The 21444-nt window shown below is 35.4% G+C and overlaps 1 protein-coding gene across 5 annotated transcripts in view; it reads left to right on the top strand.

Annotated features, from left to right (window-relative positions):
- AFDN (afadin, adherens junction formation factor) overlaps nt 1-21444 on the top strand; it is a 140149-nt gene that overhangs the window by 71200 nt on the left and 47505 nt on the right. For all 5 annotated transcript variants that reach the window (XR_003256535.1, XM_026085105.1, XM_026085104.1 and 2 more), the window contains exons 14-21: nt 2455-2516; nt 3379-3584; nt 8099-8244; nt 11483-11577; nt 12867-13132; nt 13653-13796; nt 16840-17038; nt 19542-19645. Coding sequence is in view for 4 of the 5 variants with exons in the window: in XM_026085105.1 (XP_025940890.1) it covers nt 2455-2516; nt 3379-3584; nt 8099-8244; nt 11483-11577; nt 12867-13132; nt 13653-13796; nt 16840-17038; nt 19542-19645 (1222 nt within the window). In the remaining variant the exon portion in view is untranslated. The remainder of the gene's footprint in view (nt 1-2454; nt 2517-3378; nt 3585-8098; nt 8245-11482; nt 11578-12866; nt 13133-13652; nt 13797-16839; nt 17039-19541; nt 19646-21444) is intronic.

Genomic DNA, 21444 nt, shown 5'->3' with positions numbered 1-21444 from the left:
AAATGAGGATAGTGGTGTGTAAGTAGTGTTAATGGAATGCAGACTCTTTTCAGAGTCCTAATTTTAACATGCCTTGCGAAGTATTTCATTTGTATTTAGTTAGTGTGCTGGGTACAGCAATCAAACAAGGACAGAGAATATAAAAAAAAATTTTTTTTGATGCAGTTTATCATACACAATTAATCTAGGGAAGAATAGAAATATCTGGAGAGTGCAGTAGTGATTTTTTAATGCAATTTTAAAGCCTAATATTACCTGATGCATACTTATTAGAGTAGGCAACACCTAATCAGTATTTTACGGCCTTGCTTGCTAGTCATACACGAGCTAGACTTGCAGATTGTTTAGCTCAAAATCATCAGGATGTTTCTGTAAAAGCAATAGCACAGAGATAACATATACTTAAAATATAGCTGGTAACAAAACAGTTTGGCTAGCTACTGTCATACCAGAAGTAGACAGAGTTATTTTAAGTTACATTTCCGATTTGCAAAATTTGCCTAGAGAGTGTTTCTCTTGTGTGGGCTTGGGGAAGGCAGACAATGATATGACAGTTGAAGTAATCTCTTATTATTGTGGCTAAAATAGCTGATTTATTGCCTCTGTTTCTAGAGAGAATGCTAATTTGGAGGTAAAATTAAATTAACTTTTAAAAGAAGTCCTTCATCTTCCTACTGCATATTCGTTTCTCTCTTAAAGCCAACTTCCAAAATTTTGCAAGCAATCTTGCACTAGTACACATGGGCTGTCATATCTTGTACTGCTCTCTTTCCTATTGCAGGAAAACTGATTTCCTGGTCCGCTCTTTTTCACTGAATGGGATCAGCATCTTTTCATTCCAAGAAATGAAAATAAAACAGCATGTGAAATGTGTCATTCATTATTGATTTACCAGCCATTATTGTTGAAACATTTCTGTGTCTTATTACTACAGCTGCATCTGCAAGTTTACCTGTTTATAGTCTTAGGATTACGCGCATCTTTGAAATTGTCTATATTAATAAGATGTATGAATATTAGTAGCTACTCTTCTATGGAAGTTAAGTACCAGTGAAGATGATGATGATGCACTTTTGACAGTGTGGTGGTAGTGAGAAATTAGTTCAGCTTAAATTCAAAGTAATAAAAACAGAAGAAAGGCTGCAACTTCAACACCGACAAGTGCTCTTTTTATAAAGAGAGTATGCTGTCACATTCAAAATGTAACTAACTTCAAGGAATTTGTGTACATATTGCCTTGCCGTGCCTGGAAATCTGTTCCTTAACCTTCAGCTCCCCAGAACTTAGTTTTGCCAATCTCCTTTTATAATAAAGTGCTACCTAGATGACATAGCTAAGTTCTCTGTTGGTTTAGTTTTTTGAAACTAAAAAAAAAAAATCCCTAAAAGAACGCTTAGTTTTTTGATCTAAGATGTTGAAATTAAATTTAGTTTCAGATCTTTTGACATCAGCTGTCTCTCAAAGTTACATTGTTTTTTACTATGGGCGATGGATGAATATAGGGGAAGATTGTCATGTATCCTAAGTATATGCCTTCAGCATCCTTTCTTTGCTTTGTTACATAAGTAAAATTTTTGCTGCTTTTTGAACTGACTTCTTAGAAAAATGAGGCTTATGTAATCATATTACATTCTTTCTTTCTGAAAGTTGTTGAGGAAAGAAGAAAGCTACGCATTGTGTTAAATGTGCTTAAAACTGGCTATTGCAAGCAAAAGATGTTAAGCTTCTGCATGTTTCCTAAAAATAGGAGCCTATCTACAGAGAAAAACAAAACCATTAATTGGGTTTCAGGGAGGAGTGAAATATGTGCTTAAACTTTGTAGACACCAGAAAACTCAATTTTCTGTTCATTTTTCTCTGAATTCTCTGATATGTAATAATGAGAAAGAGCATTGCAGTCACTTTAAGTAGAGAAATAGTTCTGGGGCTCATGGAATGGCACATATTTCTTAATATATATTGCAAGAGCAGTGTGAGGAAAGGGGCTAGATTTTACTTCTGTTTCCTTAACAGGAGAAAGGACAAATAAGTTGACCAAGTTTGCATCAGTTTTGTGAGTATTTTTCCATGATAGCGAGGAAAGTATTTTGTTATAACAGAGCTGATCCTTCAGGCTGAAGCTTCATTCACTTTCTTTCATGTGTCCGTGAATAATTTGTTATTTGAATCCTGTCAATGGCAGGTGGCAAGCTGATGTTATCAGTCTGTCATACAGTGCAAAAGAGGACATTTGTTAATAATGCAGACTCCACAGTTCAAGACTGTGTTATGATCTGTCGTCTTGTGGGCAAGTATAGCTTGAATGACTCTAGGAGACAGGTTAAAAAAGGAAGATTTGGAGGAAAGACATGTCAGCATTTGGAACCAGTGTATTTGGAGAAATCTGTCATTTGGCAATGTAATTAATATTACCCATGTGGATTGTTTGTTTCACTTTTAATCATCTTTCTTTAGATCTCAGGATACCCATGGACCAGAACTGATATTACCTGCCAGTATCGAATTCAGGGAAAGCTGTGAGTATATAGTGAAGTTATAAACACTTACTTGCTGACATATTTTTCCACAGTATTTTCAGCCAGTTTGAAAACTTAAATAAAACTTAAACATTGAAAAGAAAAATGACTGTATAGATAATAGCTAATTCACTGATATAATTGGTTTTGTTGGGGAGGGTGAAGAGACACTTCGTGTATTGGAATGGGTTCATGCCTAATTCTAATTGCATTTCAACTCCCTATCTGCACATACTCAAATTTAACCAGGAAAAAATTGTTGATCCCACCTCCCCAACATTACGCTGAATTCATTCACTATATAGAGAGTCTCCACATCTTAGATATTATGTTATATATTGGTCAAAAATCCAATTTATATAAAATCTGATGAGATTAGCACTTAAATTTGTGTCATCATCGTAGTCTCCCTGATTTTTTTTTATTTTTTTTTAAGGTCTCAGATTTGGTAGAAAAATATCATACCAAAGATTGCTTAAAAATCTCATTTAGTTTCAAACAAACAAAGACAAATTTTAATTGATATAAAATTTCCTATGATACGGGAGACAAGAGAAACTTTGCATTTTCCTATTCTCTTGAGGCCACAAATTTTCAACAAAGAGATAGGGATTAGTATGGAAATGTTTTCTGATGTATCAGATTTTTATAACTTTTATATAAAAGTGTGTTGCTGTTGTACCTAAATAACCGCAGGATATAACAGATACAGAAATTTAAATTAAGTTCTTTGCTCCACTCTTCCCCATTTCTCCTCCAAAAATGAATCTCCTCCACCCYAAGCTAGAAAATGTTTTATTTAATTTTCTTCCTGTCTTTGATTTACTGGAATGTTGTTGTTGTTTTTTCCCTTCCCCCACAGCTGAAGATGCCTTCTTATCTGCCATTATAAATTACACAAATAGCTCAACAGTTCATTTTAAACTGTCACCTACATATGTTTTGTATATGACATGTCGGTACGTATTGTCAAGCCAGTACAGACCTGACATCACTCCTACTGAGCGTACTCACAAAGTCATTGCAATAGTGAACAAGATGGTGAACATGATGGAGGGAGTTATACAGGTGAGTTTCTCTGCAAAAACCTATCAAGGGAATTACACATATGTTGTAGATTATCTAGCAACCTTCTTAAACTTTTTTTAGCATTTAATCAACTCCTGTCAAGGGTCAGACTATAGCCAACATTAATTTCCCATCTGAGGATTTGTTTTCTTGTCAATGAAAAATGTGAGTTGCAAGAAGCTCCCTCATGAGCAATGTGTGTAGGGAGGGTGTGTTGTTTTGAAGATATGTTCTATGACAGGAAATCCTTCTGTTCTCTAGAAGGAAAAGTCTTTGCAAGCATTTCTGGTCATGAGCGCTTGAGAAACAAGTTGGATTTSCTTGTTAAAGAATATTGAATGTCACAGGTGTTTGCATTGATTGAGTCTTGAAGGGGACATTACAAAGAATTGTGGCTTTTGAATTTTGGTTCTGTTACTATTAACTTCTGTGACTGCAAAAATGGTAATAAAACTTTCTGGTTTTGTTTTTTTGAACTGAGTTGACACAACTGCTTTATGAAGAGAAATGTTAAGTTCTCAAGTGTTTCAATATCTTGCACATAGTCTGACACCATTGCTATTACATACGCAAGACTTCCACTGAAGCACTGGGCAGGGTTCTGTTTTGCATGGGAATGCAGGATCAGATCCATTAGACTTTTTTGTGAAATGAGACAATACTTGGCATTGTTGAACTGTTGATAAACTGTAATGGTCATATCCTGAGAAAACAATGTTATTTTTCAGGTATACTTATTAATTAATTATTTTAACTTCTTTGTCTGCAGGATTTTCTCAGAGGAAAAATTGAAATGCATTTTTATAATTATTAAAACACATACGTTTGTTACAAAATATACTACTATAGTAACTTGTAGAGAGCAAGGATCCTACTACACTAGGCACTGTACAGACATAACAAATATATTAATCCTGCTGTAAAGAATTTGCAGTCCAAGTGAGTGTTAGGCAACAGGTTGATTAAAGGAGAAGAGAGAGGAGAAAAGTAAACAACAAAAGAATGGCATGACTGTCAAGGTCACAGCAAACTAAAACTGTTCAGCTTTTGTTCAGGTTTCAGAAAGCTTTAGTGGAGTTTTCAGTAGGGAGGATGTGATAATGAGACAGTTCTGTAAATAGTTACACCAGGCTCTCACCTTTCATAAGAAAGAATGGCAGAAATTGCCAGTGTTGAAGAAACTTTACAGAGAGAAAACAAGACTAGCCTTTCACGTGGATTCTGAAACTGATGTCATGTTGAAAGGCTGTTTGAATGTGAAATGAAGAACTAGTACGCTGTTTTGATGCCATAGTAAATGGATATTTGATAAAATCAAAGTGGTATCAAAAGTTAAATAATCAGGCTTTGCTGTAAACATTATCTGGCTATGGAAAGAGTGAATTTTTTCAAGTCAGAGAGCAGACTGTTGCAGCAGTGGAGAGCATGAACTACAAGAAGCCTGAACAAGGAGCCCGGAGAATGCAGAGGAAACAATAAAGGGTGGCTTCACTTATAACATGGAAGTTACAGAGCTGAATCAAAGATGGTGACTCTGTTTACAGAACTCTTTGATGTAAACTTGCCGCAAGGACCCCTCCACACACACACGTGTGCGCACACCCCAAAAAATTGGGGTGAGAGGAAGGGGGCAGTGGGAAAGCAAAGGAAGCTCTATTTTGTCTCTGTTGAACCAAAATAGATAACCATGTAGCTGCTAGAAGATAATTGAGAGGCAGGCTCGGACATCAGTTTTCACAAAAGAAGGCAGACCAAAACTAGAAAATAGTGGTTCTGCAAAAACATTAATTTCCAGCACTGAGAAGGGCTTCACAGATCAAGTCCAGCCTTTTGGTTGTTGTAAGCAACTGTATTTTATATAATCCTGCTAATAATATCATGAAACTTGTGTTAAAGCCAAATGTTTGTCTGGACTGTCCTTTGTGAAAGGCCATTTCTGCAGCCTTACATATTTGTAGTTGCAATCTAATTTCCAACCTTAAGTTTAGGGAAGGCATCAGCATAGAAATGGTAGCTGAATTTGTGTTTTGTGAAAGATGTTATCTGGGTACAAGAAATATTGAAGAGTTGGGGATTGACACTGAAGAAAATTGGGAGGAGGTTCCTCCAAATGCAACGCTGAAGAAGCTGGAGAAAACTAGGAAAAAACAGTAAATTACACATATGATGAAAGAGTAGAACATCAGTGATTTTGAGGGCTAATGGGCTGAAGACAAAGTAGTACTGAAGCTTGATCAAAAAGAAGTTGTTGTTAGGTTGGACCTGCTTTAGTTGTGTGTAAACACTACTGGTTAAGCTAAGTGAAATTACTTTATCTAGGTTGTAGAATGTGTGTTTATATTGATGGCTGTTACCGTTAAATTACTGTGTAATAGCTTGCTGTATTACAATAGCTTTTTTTGTAGCTCTTGACCATAAAACATGCCTACACTGACAGGGATCTAAGGGTCTGAAAGACTGAGGGAAAGACAGATGAGAGGCAAGAGGAGAGAGATACCCAAAGCAGAGAGAAGCAAAGGGAAGGTGCACAAACTCTTGTGCTGGGCTGCGAATAAAAGAGAAGAGGTTTTGATTCTGATTTTGCTTAACTAGATCAGAAGGAGACTTGATAACTTTCTGTAGTTACTCTGAAGTTACTCTACTTGCTAACAAATTAATTCTGTGACTTTTTTTGTAGTCTTTGATGTACTAGTATATGTAAACAGTATAGAAGATGTCAAGGGATAGGGAAGAAACTTTGGAGGGAGCTATGAAAAGGCTGAGCACTTCCATTAAAAATTTTGGAATAGGAACTTAAGTTGTGTAGACAAGCCAAGTTTGTGTATTCTGATTTTTAAATCACTTCATGGCATTTCTGATCCTCTGCAAATTTTAACATCTGTGTTCAGAAAGAACATCTTTTATTCTGTACCAACACATGTTCAGTCGGTTCAGAGTTTCTTGATTGGAAAGGGGGAAGACAGAGAAGAGTAGTGGCAATTAGTTGTTGAAGCGCTGAATAAAATTGCAATAGTGACAGTAAATGACATGTCAAATTTTTCTATCTAAGCTTAATGTGAGGCAGGTGGGCGAGAGTGATCTTAGCAGAAAGCTGAAAATTTTGAAATAAGAGCTCAATTTTAACTAAGCAAACAGGCATACCTGGTGTTTTTTTGTTTGCTTAGCTCAATGTAGCTTATGTGTACCATTATTTAAGAAGCTGTTAGTGTGGTATTTCATTTGACCCCCTTTTTTGTTCTTTGAAACAATTTTTTTTTTGTTCTTTATTTGAAAAGCCATGTATTAAATCTGTCCTAGTTTTTTGTTGTTGTTCTTTTTGTTGTTGTTGTTTTTTTTTTTTTTTTTCATTGTCTTCATTGCAGTAGTGTGGGCAAGTAGCTCCCTCAGTCTGTTGCTCATGTGACAGTTACCCCCTGTGCCTGCAAAATGTTCTGTGGGGTTTCTGTGGTGCACTGAGTGTGAAATAACCAACGAGTCTGGGATGTCAGCTAGTAGAGGGCATTCCTTGAATTAACTGTTATGTGTGGCACTTCAGTTCTTAGCTGTTGTGCTACAAGTCCTACTGAAATAATTCCTTTTTTTTTAAAAGGGGCTCAGTTGCATCATAGCTGCTTATTAATGCATCTGTGTATAACTGTGAACATAAGTGTTATACCTTCATATTTAGTGTTTGATTTCTAAAACTGTCATGATTGTTCACAAGTTTCTTTCTTCTATTCTGTTATATTTCCTTCGTCCGTTTTTCTCCAGGAGGTAGACCAGGTTGATCAGGTAGGATATACTGCTGGGAACTGATCCTAGCTGTGTTGGCTTAGCTCAGTTTCTCATGCTGCTTCCATATCAAAATACAGTACTCAAACAGCTGGACTTGAATGGTTCATAACACTCATTCAGCAACTGGAACATGCAGTACTAAAATCCTTTTTTGACTTTGCAACTTTTACGGCATTCCATAATTTCTGCTTAACGCACTTCAATGTGGATATGAAATGACCAAAGTTCTTTTTCTTCCCTTTATTTTCTTTTTTTGTTGTTTGTGGTTCCTATTCTTTGGATCTCATCTGAGGTTGCCTGGCCTGGCATTTGTGGTCGGGAGATGGTGAGATAGATCAGTACTTGATACTGAATCACTGGGTATCAAATACCCGTGAGTGCAGTATCAGGGTGGCAGGGGGCAATAGTGAATATGTGCTTAAAAAGCATACAGATTACCAGATACTGCATTCAGCTAAGCTCTCAGCTCTATGTAACTAGATGCTTATGCCATGGCTTTATTGATACTGCTATTGGCAATATGACAGAATTTTGTATGTTCAGTAAACATATTAAAATTGAATTGAATCAGTTACAGCAATTGCAATATTATATATGAACATTTTGCAAGTATCTGGTATCTGAGATTTATTTGGTGAAATGGGAAAAGGTACTGGTCTATCTTCGGAGCCCTTTTAAGCTGCAATGTCTCATTGGAAAGCTATTTCTCTGTATTGTTCCCTGCTTCTTTCTACTTACAGAAACAGAAGAATATTGCTGGGGCACTTGCCTTTTGGATGGCAAATGCATCTGAACTACTGAATTTCATAAAACAAGACCGAGACCTTAGCCGAATTACTGTGGATGCACAAGATGTTTTGGCACACTTAGTTCAAATGGCATTCAAGTAAGGATATCAAACTTCTGTTTCACTGAACACATTCTACATGTTAACATGCAGCTTTATTATTATGTTTTTTGGAATCACTCCATGTTTTTGCCAACTCTAGACAYAGCAGTTGTCTTTTGTGTTTTGTTAAATATCTGAAAGGAGGACTTAGATACTTATTTCTTTGAACAGTTATTTTCTTTTATGAATATGGATCACTAGGCTATGCCAGGAGTTTTATTTGCATCACTTTCTTGTGTTTCTTCATTAAAGGAATAAACACCTGCAAGGATTTGCCATTTTGAAGCTTGGTTGTTTGTTTTGATTCTCGTATTTGGCTGAATGAGATGTTGAGAAGTCGGTCAATGTTTTTAATACTAAATTTCTGTAGTTTGTACATGCTTCAAGTATTTTAGTATCTGTAGACACAGAGCTTTAATCTCAGGGTATTTAGAGAACAGCTTAATAGTTACTAGCTGTTCTTGTGACAGATGAAGCTGCAAAATAAAAATTTCAAAGAAATTTATTTAAATTAGAATTTCTGTTGATTGCTTTCTCTTAATTTAACATTTTTATGGAGATAAAAACAGCAAAAATAAGCTTTCATATGTATAAATATATGATACTAAATATTTATGGACCTATCAAGTTATGAACCTTGCACTTCTAAGAGCTTCTAATTAGATTAATAATCTACTCCTTTCATAATTCTCATAAATAGAAGTTTGCATAGCAGTTTTTAAGAATGTAGTGTAAAGACAGTTTTAGGCTTGGGGTAAAAACAACCTATGCTAGTCAGCTCAGTTAATTACAGTACTATTTAATAGGAAGTGTGAATAAAGTGCCCAGTGGGAAGGGAAATCTTCCAAGGAAAATATCCTCAGAAATGTCAATACTGACTGAGCAGWGCGCTAATCAGTAAAAAAGGCTTAACTTTTGCACAACTTGATCTTTTTTGGGGGGAGGGAGGAGGGAGGTTGGTTGTTTTTGTTTTTTTTATTTTTTTTGGCCAGCATTGGACAAACATTTTTCAGCAGATTTGTGTTGCTGAGACTGAACTTTAAAGAAGTCTCAGTGAACCTCATAATTCATTATCTAGCAAGTCAGACATTTTGCAGCACAATATTTATGAAGATTGTCGTTGCTATAGAGCTGGGTTTAAAAAAAAAAAAAAAAAAGGAGGGGGGAGAAAAAGTTTGCAAGATATGACTTAAAAATTCTCTCCTGTAAATGCACAAGTATTTGTGTATAACTTCACAGGGAAATATTTTTTTACAGATGGTTTCACTCTGAAAATACATTAAAGAAGAATCATAAATTCTGCTTTTTGCAAAAACTCRCAACCAGATGCCTGCCTACATTGTTAAGGGCCTGTACCTATCCTTCCCACACTTGTAGATTATCTATTTTACATAAAATCTTTTAATGCTTCTGTAATAGCACTGAATATAAACTTAATTTTTTTTTTTATATTGTGACAGTATTGAGGAAACCTAACCATGGTTTAACTGTTTAGCTTTAAGGGGTGCTATATTGTTCTGAAGAGATATGGTATGAAACAGATATGATGAAAGTAATGCACCTGCTGCAAATTCCAGATGCTACTATTAAGACTGTTGCAGTGATGTTGTGTGGTGTTTCCTACCATATTTGGAAGAATAAGTAAAAGTGGTCATTGTGCCCTACAAACAGGATTTTAATGCCAGTAATAATACATAATCCGTGGCATATGTTTTCTTGAAAAAAAGATGTAATTCTTTCTTGCTAAGTTTAGTAGCTTGTACAATTTTTTTTTTTTTTTTAATCTTAGAACCATCTAGATTAAACACACACTTTTCTCTTAAGCACTTCAAATGTTTTGAATAGCATTTACTCGAATAGGGCATGATGGTTTGGGATTGTTGATTAAAGAACTTAACGTGTAGTGTGTGAAACTTTACCATCACTTTCTGAACTGTTGAAAGGTATCAGAGAAGGACCAAACCCCATTGTTTGTACTCATACAGAATTTTTTCTTCATTGGTGAATTATGGGCAAGTAGGATATAGCAAGTAGTTATTTTGACAAAGTATTTTGACAAAGTGATCCTCCATTTTTATATCACCTCTAAGTGACTAATGACTGTTAATGAAGCTGTGACTTTTTTCACTCCCCAGGAGCGATTGGTATGAGTGTCTTGAAACAAGTCTTTGCTGCTTCTATCTTCAGCCGCTATTTGGCAAACTGTATACTTCTATGGCTGGGAAGAAGTAGCACTCTATTTCCCCTGAACATGAGCAGACTGGGTATGAAAGAGTATTTTCAGAATTATGACTGTGTGAACTCTTCCCTAAATACACTGTAACGTGGAAGATTTCAACTGGATGTATTAAACCTTAGGAAAACAGAACTGTGGAATATATTTTTAGAAGGCAAACTAGCATGACGGAAGCATGAAAAGAAAGAAATCTGCTGTGTGAAAATGTTATTTGGTGGTAACAACTGACGTATAACAGAATTGGTTGAACTTCCAACAACTGTTGTTTTATAGCAGTTGAAAATATTTCATAAGAAATGTTGCCAGTGAAACAGAAAGGAGAGCTGTAGAAAGCCATGAAATATTTTCCTTGATCTATGTAATTATAATTTGATTCCATTTTAGTTTCAGTTTTTAACAGAAAATTTGTAAATGAATTACAAAAAACAGTGTTAGAAATGTTTTAATGAAAATGTTTAATTATTAGAAGTGAAGGAATGTTAAAACAAGTTTACTTTTCATTTTGCTCTAGCTAAAGGTAAGAAAAATACAAGAATCAAAATAACTTTTTTTTTGCAAAAGAGTAGGACAATTTCAGAGTCCTGTGTGTTGGCTCAGAATAGGCTAATTGTTTTCTTCAATACTGTTCTTGGTAGAATTAAAAAGGAGAAGGGTACGTGTCTGTTTGAAAAACAGTTTTAGTAATCTTCAAGGACCAACATTTGGCCTAACAACATCTCTTTATAAAGCGTATGAACGTCACTTGCACACGTGGTAAAAATGTTGCATTAAAGTGGCCAAATTCATTCCTTGCTGAACCTATTCTTTTCCTAATGTTTCTACGGAAGGTATAGAACTGGTCTCTCTATGTCCTTTTAAAAAGTATTATTCTATTCAATATAGTCACATACATAAGACTGTGATTACAGGAATGTTATGTTTTGATAGATCTCTCTTTAGAAGCATGCATAGTGAGCATATGCAGGATGTTAAAACTCCCTTTTTTTCCCTTTCTTGCAGGTACCTGGTTCATTGTCTCCAGTCAGAGCTTAATAACTACATGCCAGCGTTCCTTGATGATCCAGAGGAAAATAATCCTCAGAGGCCTAAAATAGGTTAGACTACTTGATCTTGTTTCATTGGTTCTAAACATACAGTTAATTAGTAATAAATAAATAGAAACAACAAGATAGGGCTTGAATATTTTTAAGTTGAATGAAGGGATCAACTGGGTTAGGAAGAGTTAAGAAAATATTGACGTTTTGAATAATTGAAGTTAAGATAATCAGAAAAGCCATTAAATACAGACATTCAGTTCAACTGCAGAAAGTATTCATAACAAAATTCATACATGCTTCCCAATTGTTTGGGTATTAAGCTTGCTGTAATTGCTTTTTTTTTCCTGTGTTGAGCATTCAAGGAAGACTATAAAGATACACTGTGATTTATCTAGTGCCCTATACTGAAAAGGGGAAAACTTGTAAAAAAAAAAATAAAATAAAAAAATAAAAAAAATAGCAATCTGACATTTTAACAGGTAAAACTATGCTACATGTTAGGGAATAAAGGGAGGAGATGAAGCTCATTATTTCAGTTATTTTTAAGTTGCTTTATAGGTTTCTATCTTGAAATATTTAGATAATTTCTTTCAGCCATGCTTCTCTTTTTCAATGCTGAAGAAGTGAATTTGGCAGCCTCTTTAATAGGGATTTCAGATGCAAGTATTGCCTTAAAAGAAGGCTTGGAGATAAATGTTCTACATACATTAATGCATTCTACCAGGAAGCATAAAAGGATGTTTGTTCTTAGTGAAGCTAACAGGAAGTGCCTATTGCTTATTACATAATGTTGCAGTGAAATAATGGACAAAAGGAATTAGAATAATATTTAAAAACATAATGTGCAACAAGAGGTGCTTTCTGCAATTTTTGAAGTATATCACGCAGCACAAAATTTTTGCTGAAATTCTTGACTACAGTTCTTTTTAAATAAAAAGTGTTATGGAATAATTGCAATATGCATTTGAAACAGTAGAATATAAAGGTTTTAACTTGTTACTAAAAATAATAGGAAAATGAGTTTAAACACTTAAATGAAGATATGATTTGAATGTCAAATATAACCGATACTCTTGTATACTAAATACAAGAGTTAATTTTCACTTCAAAGTTATAAAAAAAATTTTAACTATCAGTTAAATGCTGCTGAATCTCAAAACAATTACAGAAAAAAAACATGAAGTGATAGATTTATTTCTAAAAGTGTGTATAACTTAAATTTGTGTAGTTTCTACCTAGTATTAACCAACTTGGATTGAGTGTGTCCTGCATATTAGTGTTAATGGCCTAAACCAGTTTTATGTTGTGTTATGTAAATCGATGTACTTTTTGCTTTATCTCTGTAGACGATGTCTTGCATACGCTGACTGGAGCTATGTCCCTATTGCGACGATGTAGAGTGAATGCTGCACTGACTATACAGCTCTTCTCCCAGCTGTTTCATTTTATCAACATGTGGCTTTTTAACAGATTAGTTACTGATCCAGATTCAGGGTTATGTTCGCATTACTGGGGAGCCATCATTCGTCAACAGTTGGGCCATATTGAAGCGTGGGCAGAAAAACAGGGTTTAGAATTAGCTGCTGATTGCCACTTAAGCAGAATAGTGCAGGTGAGTGTTTRCATTTCTCATTAACAGTCCTAAAATAACTGTACATTCAAAGAAGGTATTTGTATATTGTGCATTCCTAGAGAATAGCTTGTTGACAAGTGTAGTTTGTGTGAATCAATCCTGGAACACTGAGGTAGCATGCAAAGATACAAAATGTGTCTGGCATCTTTAATGTTAAAGTTATAAGTGAAATTAATGCTTAGTGATTTTGGCTAACATGCTGTTCAATTTCTGCTTATTATACTGAGCTATAACTAGGTTGAACAGAGACAAGAAGAGCAGGTGAAAAATTGATATACCTGATTTGTGATAGGTTTAGATTTCACTTGTCTTGCAGGTACAGGAGATGTAGGTAGTGGTTATTTTGGGGAAACTTCTGTTGCTTTTGTAGCAAATCTGGCATCTCACTGTTTGTCTTCTCCTGCCTCTTGACTAAAGAAAATTCAGAAACAAGGTCTAAAGCTTTCTTTGGGTTTGGATTTGTCTCCTATGACTTTCCTTTTTTCCCCCTCACTCTCAGGCAACCACATTGCTTACAATGGACAAGTACTCGCATGCTGATGTTCCAAATATTAACAGTACCTGCTTTAAGTTGAATTCTCTGCAGCTACAAGCTTTGTTACAGAATTATCACTGTGCTCCAGATGAACCACTTATCCCAACAGTAAGTCTCTTCTCTTGATTACTGTGCTATTTAACATACTTGAGGAACATRGACTTAAAAATAAAAACATTGTGGCTGAAAATGGCCATGTTACTGTTTGATTGGTTTGATATTGTTATGAGAAGAGTCAGAGTGGGCCTCTGTTCTTCCATATACTAAGAAGTATTTATTGGTGGTAGCAGCCTGCTCCTGGGTACCATATTTTGTGGGTGTGCTTCACTGGAACACTGGAACTGCAAAAAATCTCTTACAGTGATACTTTACTTTCAGAATCAGCGCATTTGCTGAGCATGCTCCAAGAGCTGTCACTGCATCTTACACCCTTTGCAAAGGAAATCAATAAGGTGGTAGAGGACAGGTGCACAGAGAAGTCCACTTCCAAAAGCTAGTTCCGATTATAGCCACAAGAAACAAGGAATACAATTTTGACTGTAGAAATCAAATGAAAGAAGCTGGGATACAAAAGCGCTGAGTATGTGGGTTGTAAAAATTCATGAATTTTGTATTCTTTCATACAGGCAGTGGACAGTATCTTCAGATGAACAAATTGGTACATGAAACCTCTATTTTATAGATAGATAGATGGATAGAGATATACAGATATATTGCTTCTGAACTGGTTTTTGTCTTGATATATAAGGGATATGACTGACTATTCTAAACCTTACCCATGGGCAGAATCTTTTTGGCAAACGTCAAAAGAGGGTTTGTATTCCTTGCAGGATTGTAATCATATATGGAGGAAAAGTAAAGTAAACTCTGAATTACAGGATAGTTGGTTGATCTCAAAAATCTTAAAAGGTGAAGATAATCTAATATTTGTATAACTGAATATGTTGTCTGCAAAATCTATTTTTAATAACTTTGGATACATCCGTTTATTAAATCAAAGGTACAAATACAATGCTCCTAAAGGTCTGAAGGGGCACTTGTAACGAGTAGAGCTGATTTTATATATTGGCTGCCAAACCAAAGTGCCTTTCACAGCAGAACATAGCTTATACTTCCTGTTTGCACATAGGTAGAATTCCGCAGTTTATTATTATTGTTCTTTATGGCCCTCCAAAAAAATATAATGCTGGATTTGATAGATCATCTTTGTTTCAGAGAGAGGATCACAAAATGGTCCGTTTTCCCTGTTGTGGTGAGGTGGTGTTTGGGACTTCTTTGCTCCTTGCTAAGAAAGACATGTACACTTGAATTCTGACTTTTTGCTGCCAAATATAAAAAATTTCAAGGCTTGGAATTTATTCAAAGGAGTATAAAGGCATTTAAATTTACATATTTTGGTTTCATATAATTCTTTTAAAAGCTATCACCTTTTATGGTAAAAAGGCTCTTCTCAAAGAGCACTTCCTAAAGACAGACAGAATGTATCTGACTTCCTGCTAGAAGTTTGTTCCCAACTAAATGCTCAATTTCAGCACATGCATATTTGTCTTGACTGCTTTTTTGAATTGTGCTGAAGTAATAAAACTGCCTTATTAGGTTTACAGATTCTGCATTGCTCTTTAGTGTAACTGGGATAAGATTAAGACCAAACTATTAAGCTGATCTTGGGAGCCAAATAGAAGCTGTAAAGAGAGACTCAAAATCATATCTGAATCTTCGATAAAGAAAATACCTTATAGGAAAGGAATCTATATGTAATATCTGTAGCAGCTTCAGATAAATGAATTGTAATAGTTATAGCTTGATGATAGCAAAATCACATATCTTGGGGATGAGTTCTCTTCCAGAAGGATTGCTAATTAGCTAGAAGTAAAGATATTTTTATTATTGTYGCTGCCTGGTCAGTGCAACACAGTGAGTCAGACCTGGGGTGGTTTCTTGGTTCCTATGGTGGAACATGCAACTGTGAAGATGCAGAGTGTTCGGACAATGACAACTGCCATCTTTTTAAAAGTTGTCTGTCTACAGCACTTTTTATTTCATTAATGCAAACTTAACAACTGAAAACCTTCACATTAAAACTTATCTTGAATGCCATAGGTTGGCAAAGGAAACAAAAAATAAAAAATAAATGGAGCAACTGCTTGAATAAAAAGAGAGATAAAAGCCTTTTCATTGTGTGCTCTTTTGAATAAGTTTGGGAAGAGTAGGAGAATATAGAAACATAAAATACTGCTTGGACCTTAACTTTTTGGAAAGTTATTAGGACTTTGATATTTGTTAACTTCTGAATTAATTTAGTACAGTGTAGTAATATATATGTCCTGTAAAACTCTTAGAAGTCTCACTAAAATGTAGTAGGAAGACTGCTTGTGTTACGTGCTGCTACAGTAGCTACACTGTGAAAAGCGTACTGGTTTCCTAGAGCTTTCTGTGGTAGGAAGAGGAACAGTTGTGTACCAAATGTAAAACCTGCTGTTCTTCCTGCACCTGGGTGATTGTACTCATGTGTTCTGTGCCTTTACCCTGTGTTTACACAGGCGTATCTGTCTATCTATGTTATGGGGTCCTTCATATTATACTGAGCTCATGGGTGTGGAATTAAAGAAATAGTTGTATAAAACTTCTGAAACAGAGAATTGTATATGCCATTGGTCTCTGGGTGTTTGTGTGTCCTGATGGAGCTGAAAATCCTTGTATACATAAGTTGTATGTTTCTTCTGTATATATTTAGTGTTACAGAAGTATGTATACTCAACATAGCAAAGTGTCAAAATTAGTTGCCTGTGATTCCAACTTATTCTCTGGCATTTATGTTCTATGCTGTATATTTTTCAAATACAGTTGTCAAATCAAGCAGGAACATGTAACACATTTTAAAAATATTGGAGTTAAAAATAGATGCTGTTGAGTTTTATTCTATAACTGCATAATTCATGGGATTTGATCAAATAGAGCGATGCAGCATCCTGTCTCTACAAAGTAGAGCCAGAAGTTTTATATCTGATATTTAGCTTCCTAAGTTTCTTTTTCATGCAGTTTTAGTATTTTCTAAATGAATTTTCTTTTTCCTTAATGAAAACTGTCCCTCAGTAGTAGTAGTAGTAATAATAATAATAATAATAATAATGTCTTTCTGTCTTCTCTCGAGGAATTGATAGAGAATGTAGTAACTGTTGCAGAAAATACAGCTGATGAACTGGCTCGCAGTGATGGCAGAGAAGTCCAGCTGGAGGAGGATCCTGACTTACAGCTACCTTTTCTTTTACCAGAAGATGGATATTCATGTGATGTTGTCAGAAATGTTCCAAGCGGGTTACAAGAATTTTTAGATCCACTCTGCCAGAGGGGTTAGTTCTACTGTTTTACAGTATAATGATGTTTCTTTTCTGGTGCAGTGAACAACACAGAACCTGAAATATATTTTAGTTATTTGTAAATCACTTTTTATTTATGTATGTTTCAATCTTCTTATTCTCCTTCAAGTATTTATTTTTGCAACCCATAAAGGTATGCAGGATTTTTGAATCCTTACCCTTTCTCCCTGACCCTTTCATTCATTTTCAAGGCTCTAAATAATCAGTACTTACTTAATAGTGTCTAGTGAAAATTCATTTTGCCTTTGCTGCAGAGTTTTTCAGCTTTTGCTGCTGGAGCAACAATAGATGCAACATGTTACAAAAAGAAATTAAATAGTTGTGTAAAGTGTGCTGTGAGTAAGGGTTATCTAGGAATCATTTATTTTAAGGTTTTTATGCATGTAGTTGTACTAAAAAAAAATACTTTCTGGCTTCTCCATAAAGTGTTACTACTTGTGATCTTGTAGTATGAAAAAGAGCAGAAAAGACAGAAAAAAAAATAGTGACTAGAAAGGCAAAGAAAGTTCATGATGCAGAAGAAGGGGAAAGAGCAACTTTGTATCCCTCTTTTCTCCTTGAGCTTGTCTCTTAGCTGGGCCAAGTGAATTATATTAGAATTAGAATATGGAATTAGAATTGCTGGAGTAAGCAAACACTGAAACTCGAAAGTCATCAGCAAGCAGGAGACTGGAGTTTGCCTTTCTTGTCTGATGCTCTTCCAGAAATGATTAAACTGTTCGACAGCAAGGCGGTAGCTGCCCATCATCTCTTCAGGCAGGTTGTGGGCAACCTGAATTTGAGGGGAAAATCTGTTTTGGGGCATTAGTTATGAAGATATTAAAAACTCATTCCTTGTGAGAACAGTGCCTCAGTCACCATATGAAAACTGATACTTGATTACCAATGCTGCAACATAAATGTAAATTTTTATAATACTTTAACAGTTTCAGAGTCAAGCTGCTTTTAAAGCTAGTGTATATTCAATAGCTTAGGTTTTTTGTTTGTTTTCTTTCTTTTTTACAAATCCGCTGCTTCCATATAACATTAAAGAAAACACTAGAGCTTAAAATACTTCCTTAATGTTCATCAACAAAAGAACATATTGCTTGGGAATTTGTACGCTAACAAAATTTTAAAATGAAGAGTAAAGAACTAATGTGGCTGGGTGAAAGTCAAATAAATTTGAGGAGAAAGCAAAGCAGTGGATCTGACTCTTTTGCTGTACTGTCCCTCTAGTTCAGAGTACTTAGTGAATGAATGGTCACAAATTGTTAGCTTTCATCTTTATCTTGAGCTACTCCATTTTATTAGAAGCATCTTTGCTATATAATTTCTTATTAATTTTCTGTTTAATAAGCAATTGTTTAAAACATTCAACAGGAATATCATATGTATGACAGCAAAAGAGGCTATATACAAAGCAGACTTGGTCTATCCTATAGAAAAGTTTTGCAGCTGTTAGTTCTAGCTGTTAGTTTATGGAAAGGCCATATTCTTGCATTAAAAAAAAAAAACCTAGGAAACTGAGTGTTTCAAAAGTTAAATGAGTTGCAGAGGATGTGTTGAGAGTAAAGAGGACTGGTGGAATAAATATTTTAGTTAGCAAATGTATTTGCTTTAAAAATGTCTGTATAGTTTTTATATGCAGTTCCTTTTTAATCCATACAATCCAAATTTTACATTTTTGGTCTCTCAAATTATGCTGAGTGACTGGTTTGCAGTAAGCCAGTGTAAACTAAGTTGCTGAAAGATGGTCTTTGTGTGAGAAGGAGCATCTGTTCTATTTTGATAGGATGACTTGTAATTTGGCTGTGATTTGGGTTCTTACTGTCCCTGATTTAGGGGAGAATGCTAGATATCTTAAAAGCAACATAGATCTGAGTGAAGGACTTCAGTTAAATTTCAGTCTCTGCCATAGATTTGCATTGACATTGGACAAAGCACTTGCTCAACCTTTCAGCTGCTATGGCTCCTTTTTTATTCTAGGAATTGCTCAGTTAATAATAACCAAAACAAACAAAGCCCCACTTCTAATGGCATGGTTGCACTGACAATGGTAAAGAGTCTATATGATCTTCAGCTCTGCTATATCTCTGCAGAGACTGGCTAGTGAGATTCAGTGCAGAAGAAAAGATTTCCATGGTGCTGCCTTATTCTGAGAGCTTACTGCCCATGTTCTGAAACATGAATTGATGTTTCATGTCTCTCTTGTCTGGTTGTTACAAACAATTTTTGCAACCCAAGAGTTTTCTATAAGCTTTTAGGGTTTTCAGATACATACATGTTTCTTGGAAGCAGCAGCTATAGAACTGTAGGATTTTGTAGGTATATGAAATTGCAGTTAAGCCTCTAATTGCATCTAAGGTACAAGATTCAACATACCTATGGATATACAGGGACAAATTTTGTTGTTTGGTATTTCCCTGTGGCAGGCTGTTTGGTTTTAGTTAATCTGTTGAGAAAATATCATGCATATATTTACTTTCTCTTTTAGGTTTTTGTAGACTAATACCTCATCCACGGTCACCAGGCACATGGACAATATATTTTGAAGGTGCAGACTATGAAAGTCACCTGTTACATGAGAATGCTGAGTTGGTAAGTGTTAATTTGGCAAACAGTGGTGAAAACTGAATAATGACTTCTTGGCAAGTTGTTGTGTTTTGTGCTGAGTTTTCATTGTTATTAGAAAGAACAGACTTCATTATTAAATATGTAACTCATTAATGATTTGTTGAATTTAAGGAACTACTTGCAGACTTCTTTAAATCAGTGTTTCTGTAGGCTGTGACATAACTTTCACGTAAGCAATATTTGCCTGTCGTGTTCTCAACCCTGGGAGTAAACAGCAAAGAACATTCCTTTTAAATGCAGGCAAAAATGTGTATGGACATGTATCTGTAAATAATTTTTAAGGTGAATGGAGCTGCAGACTGCTTTGTTTTATAAACTGGCAGTTGCCAAGTAAATATTTAGTACTAAATCGTAGTGTAGTATTAACTTTGTTTCTGTTAGGTTTTCAGGAAAAAATCTACAGTTTTCTTTTTCATTGGACTTGTTATTAAAGGAGGGTTACAGTTTCATGTGAGGTGTTCTTCTGTGTTGTAAGGTTTTTTTGTTTTGTTTAGAATAATTGATAACCAAGTAGATCAAAGTTTTAACTAACTTGCTTTTGGAAAGACAGTGGCTTTATATGAAACAGTGTTTAGAGCAATTAATTAGAAATAGCTTCATATTTATAATGATTATAATGAAATCAGGAAGACCAAAAGTAAACTAGAATTTACCTATCTTCCTAAGGCCTTCTAAGAAAAAATTCTTGGCCTTCAGAAAGAAGTGAGCAGGAAGGACTTGCCTTTCAAAGACCTCAGTCTTTTTGTCTTAAAGCAAAAAGACTTTTTTATTCTCCTTAGACCTGCCATAACAGTGATACTCATAAAAAGTGATAAGAGTTTTTATACTAGTGAGGGTACAGTACCATGAAACATTGCATAGAAAAGATGATAATCAGTATTAAAAGGGACTGGAAAGCTTCATTTACCCTGTGCATAACATGGCGTTTGTTAGGTGACATTCAGTCACTGCTGCAAGASTGTATAAAGAATTTCCTTGCTTTCAGAACAGAAGAGAGTATCTCCTAGTGTGTACAGCTGATGCAGCAGAGCCCAGTATTGAATTGATTAGCCAGGCTTCTGCAGGCTTGATATCTTGCTGAAAAGGCACTTGATTGAGGAGAACATAGCAGAGGCGTTCTTGAGACATCATGCTCTTCCTCCCCCCTTTGTTGTAAAGAAATACCTACTTTAGAGCTAGTGGAAGCAAAACTAATCTGGAGTTAGGCTAGGTACTTGCTGTTCCTCATACTAAGAGAGAAATAGAGTTCTGGTCATTCTGCATTAAAAAGACTTGATAAAGAAATCACAGAATCACAGAATGGTTGAGGTTGGAAGGGACCTCTGGAGATTGTCTAAGTCCAACTCTCCTGCTCAAGCAGGGTCACCTGGAGCACATTGCACAGGATCATGTCCAGGCAGGTTTTGAATATCTCCAGAGGAGACTCCACAACCCCTCTGGGCAACCTGTTCCAGTGCTCTGTCACCCTCACAGTAAAAAGGTTTTTCCTTATATTCAGATCGAACTTCTGGTGTTTGTTTGTGCCTGTTGCCTCTTGTCCTGTTGCTGGGCACCACTGAAAAGAGTCTGGCCCCATCCTCTTGACACCTTCCCTTAAGATATTTGTATACATTAATAAGATCTCCTCTCGGTCTTCTCTCCTCCAGGCTAAACAGCCCCAGCTTTCTCAGCCTTTCCTCATAAGAGAGATGCTCCAGTCCCCTAATCATCTTTGTAGCCCTTCGCTGGACTTGCTCCAGTAGTGCCACATCCCTCTTGTACTG

Source organism: Apteryx rowi, unplaced genomic scaffold, assembly GCF_003343035.1.
Source record: "Apteryx rowi isolate R43461 unplaced genomic scaffold, aptRow1 scaffold_66, whole genome shotgun sequence".
In the NCBI taxonomy this organism is placed as follows: domain Eukaryota; kingdom Metazoa; phylum Chordata; class Aves; order Apterygiformes; family Apterygidae; genus Apteryx; species Apteryx rowi.
The sequence above is the reverse complement of the archived record's forward strand: the minus strand, read 5'-3'. Positions and strand labels throughout refer to the sequence as shown.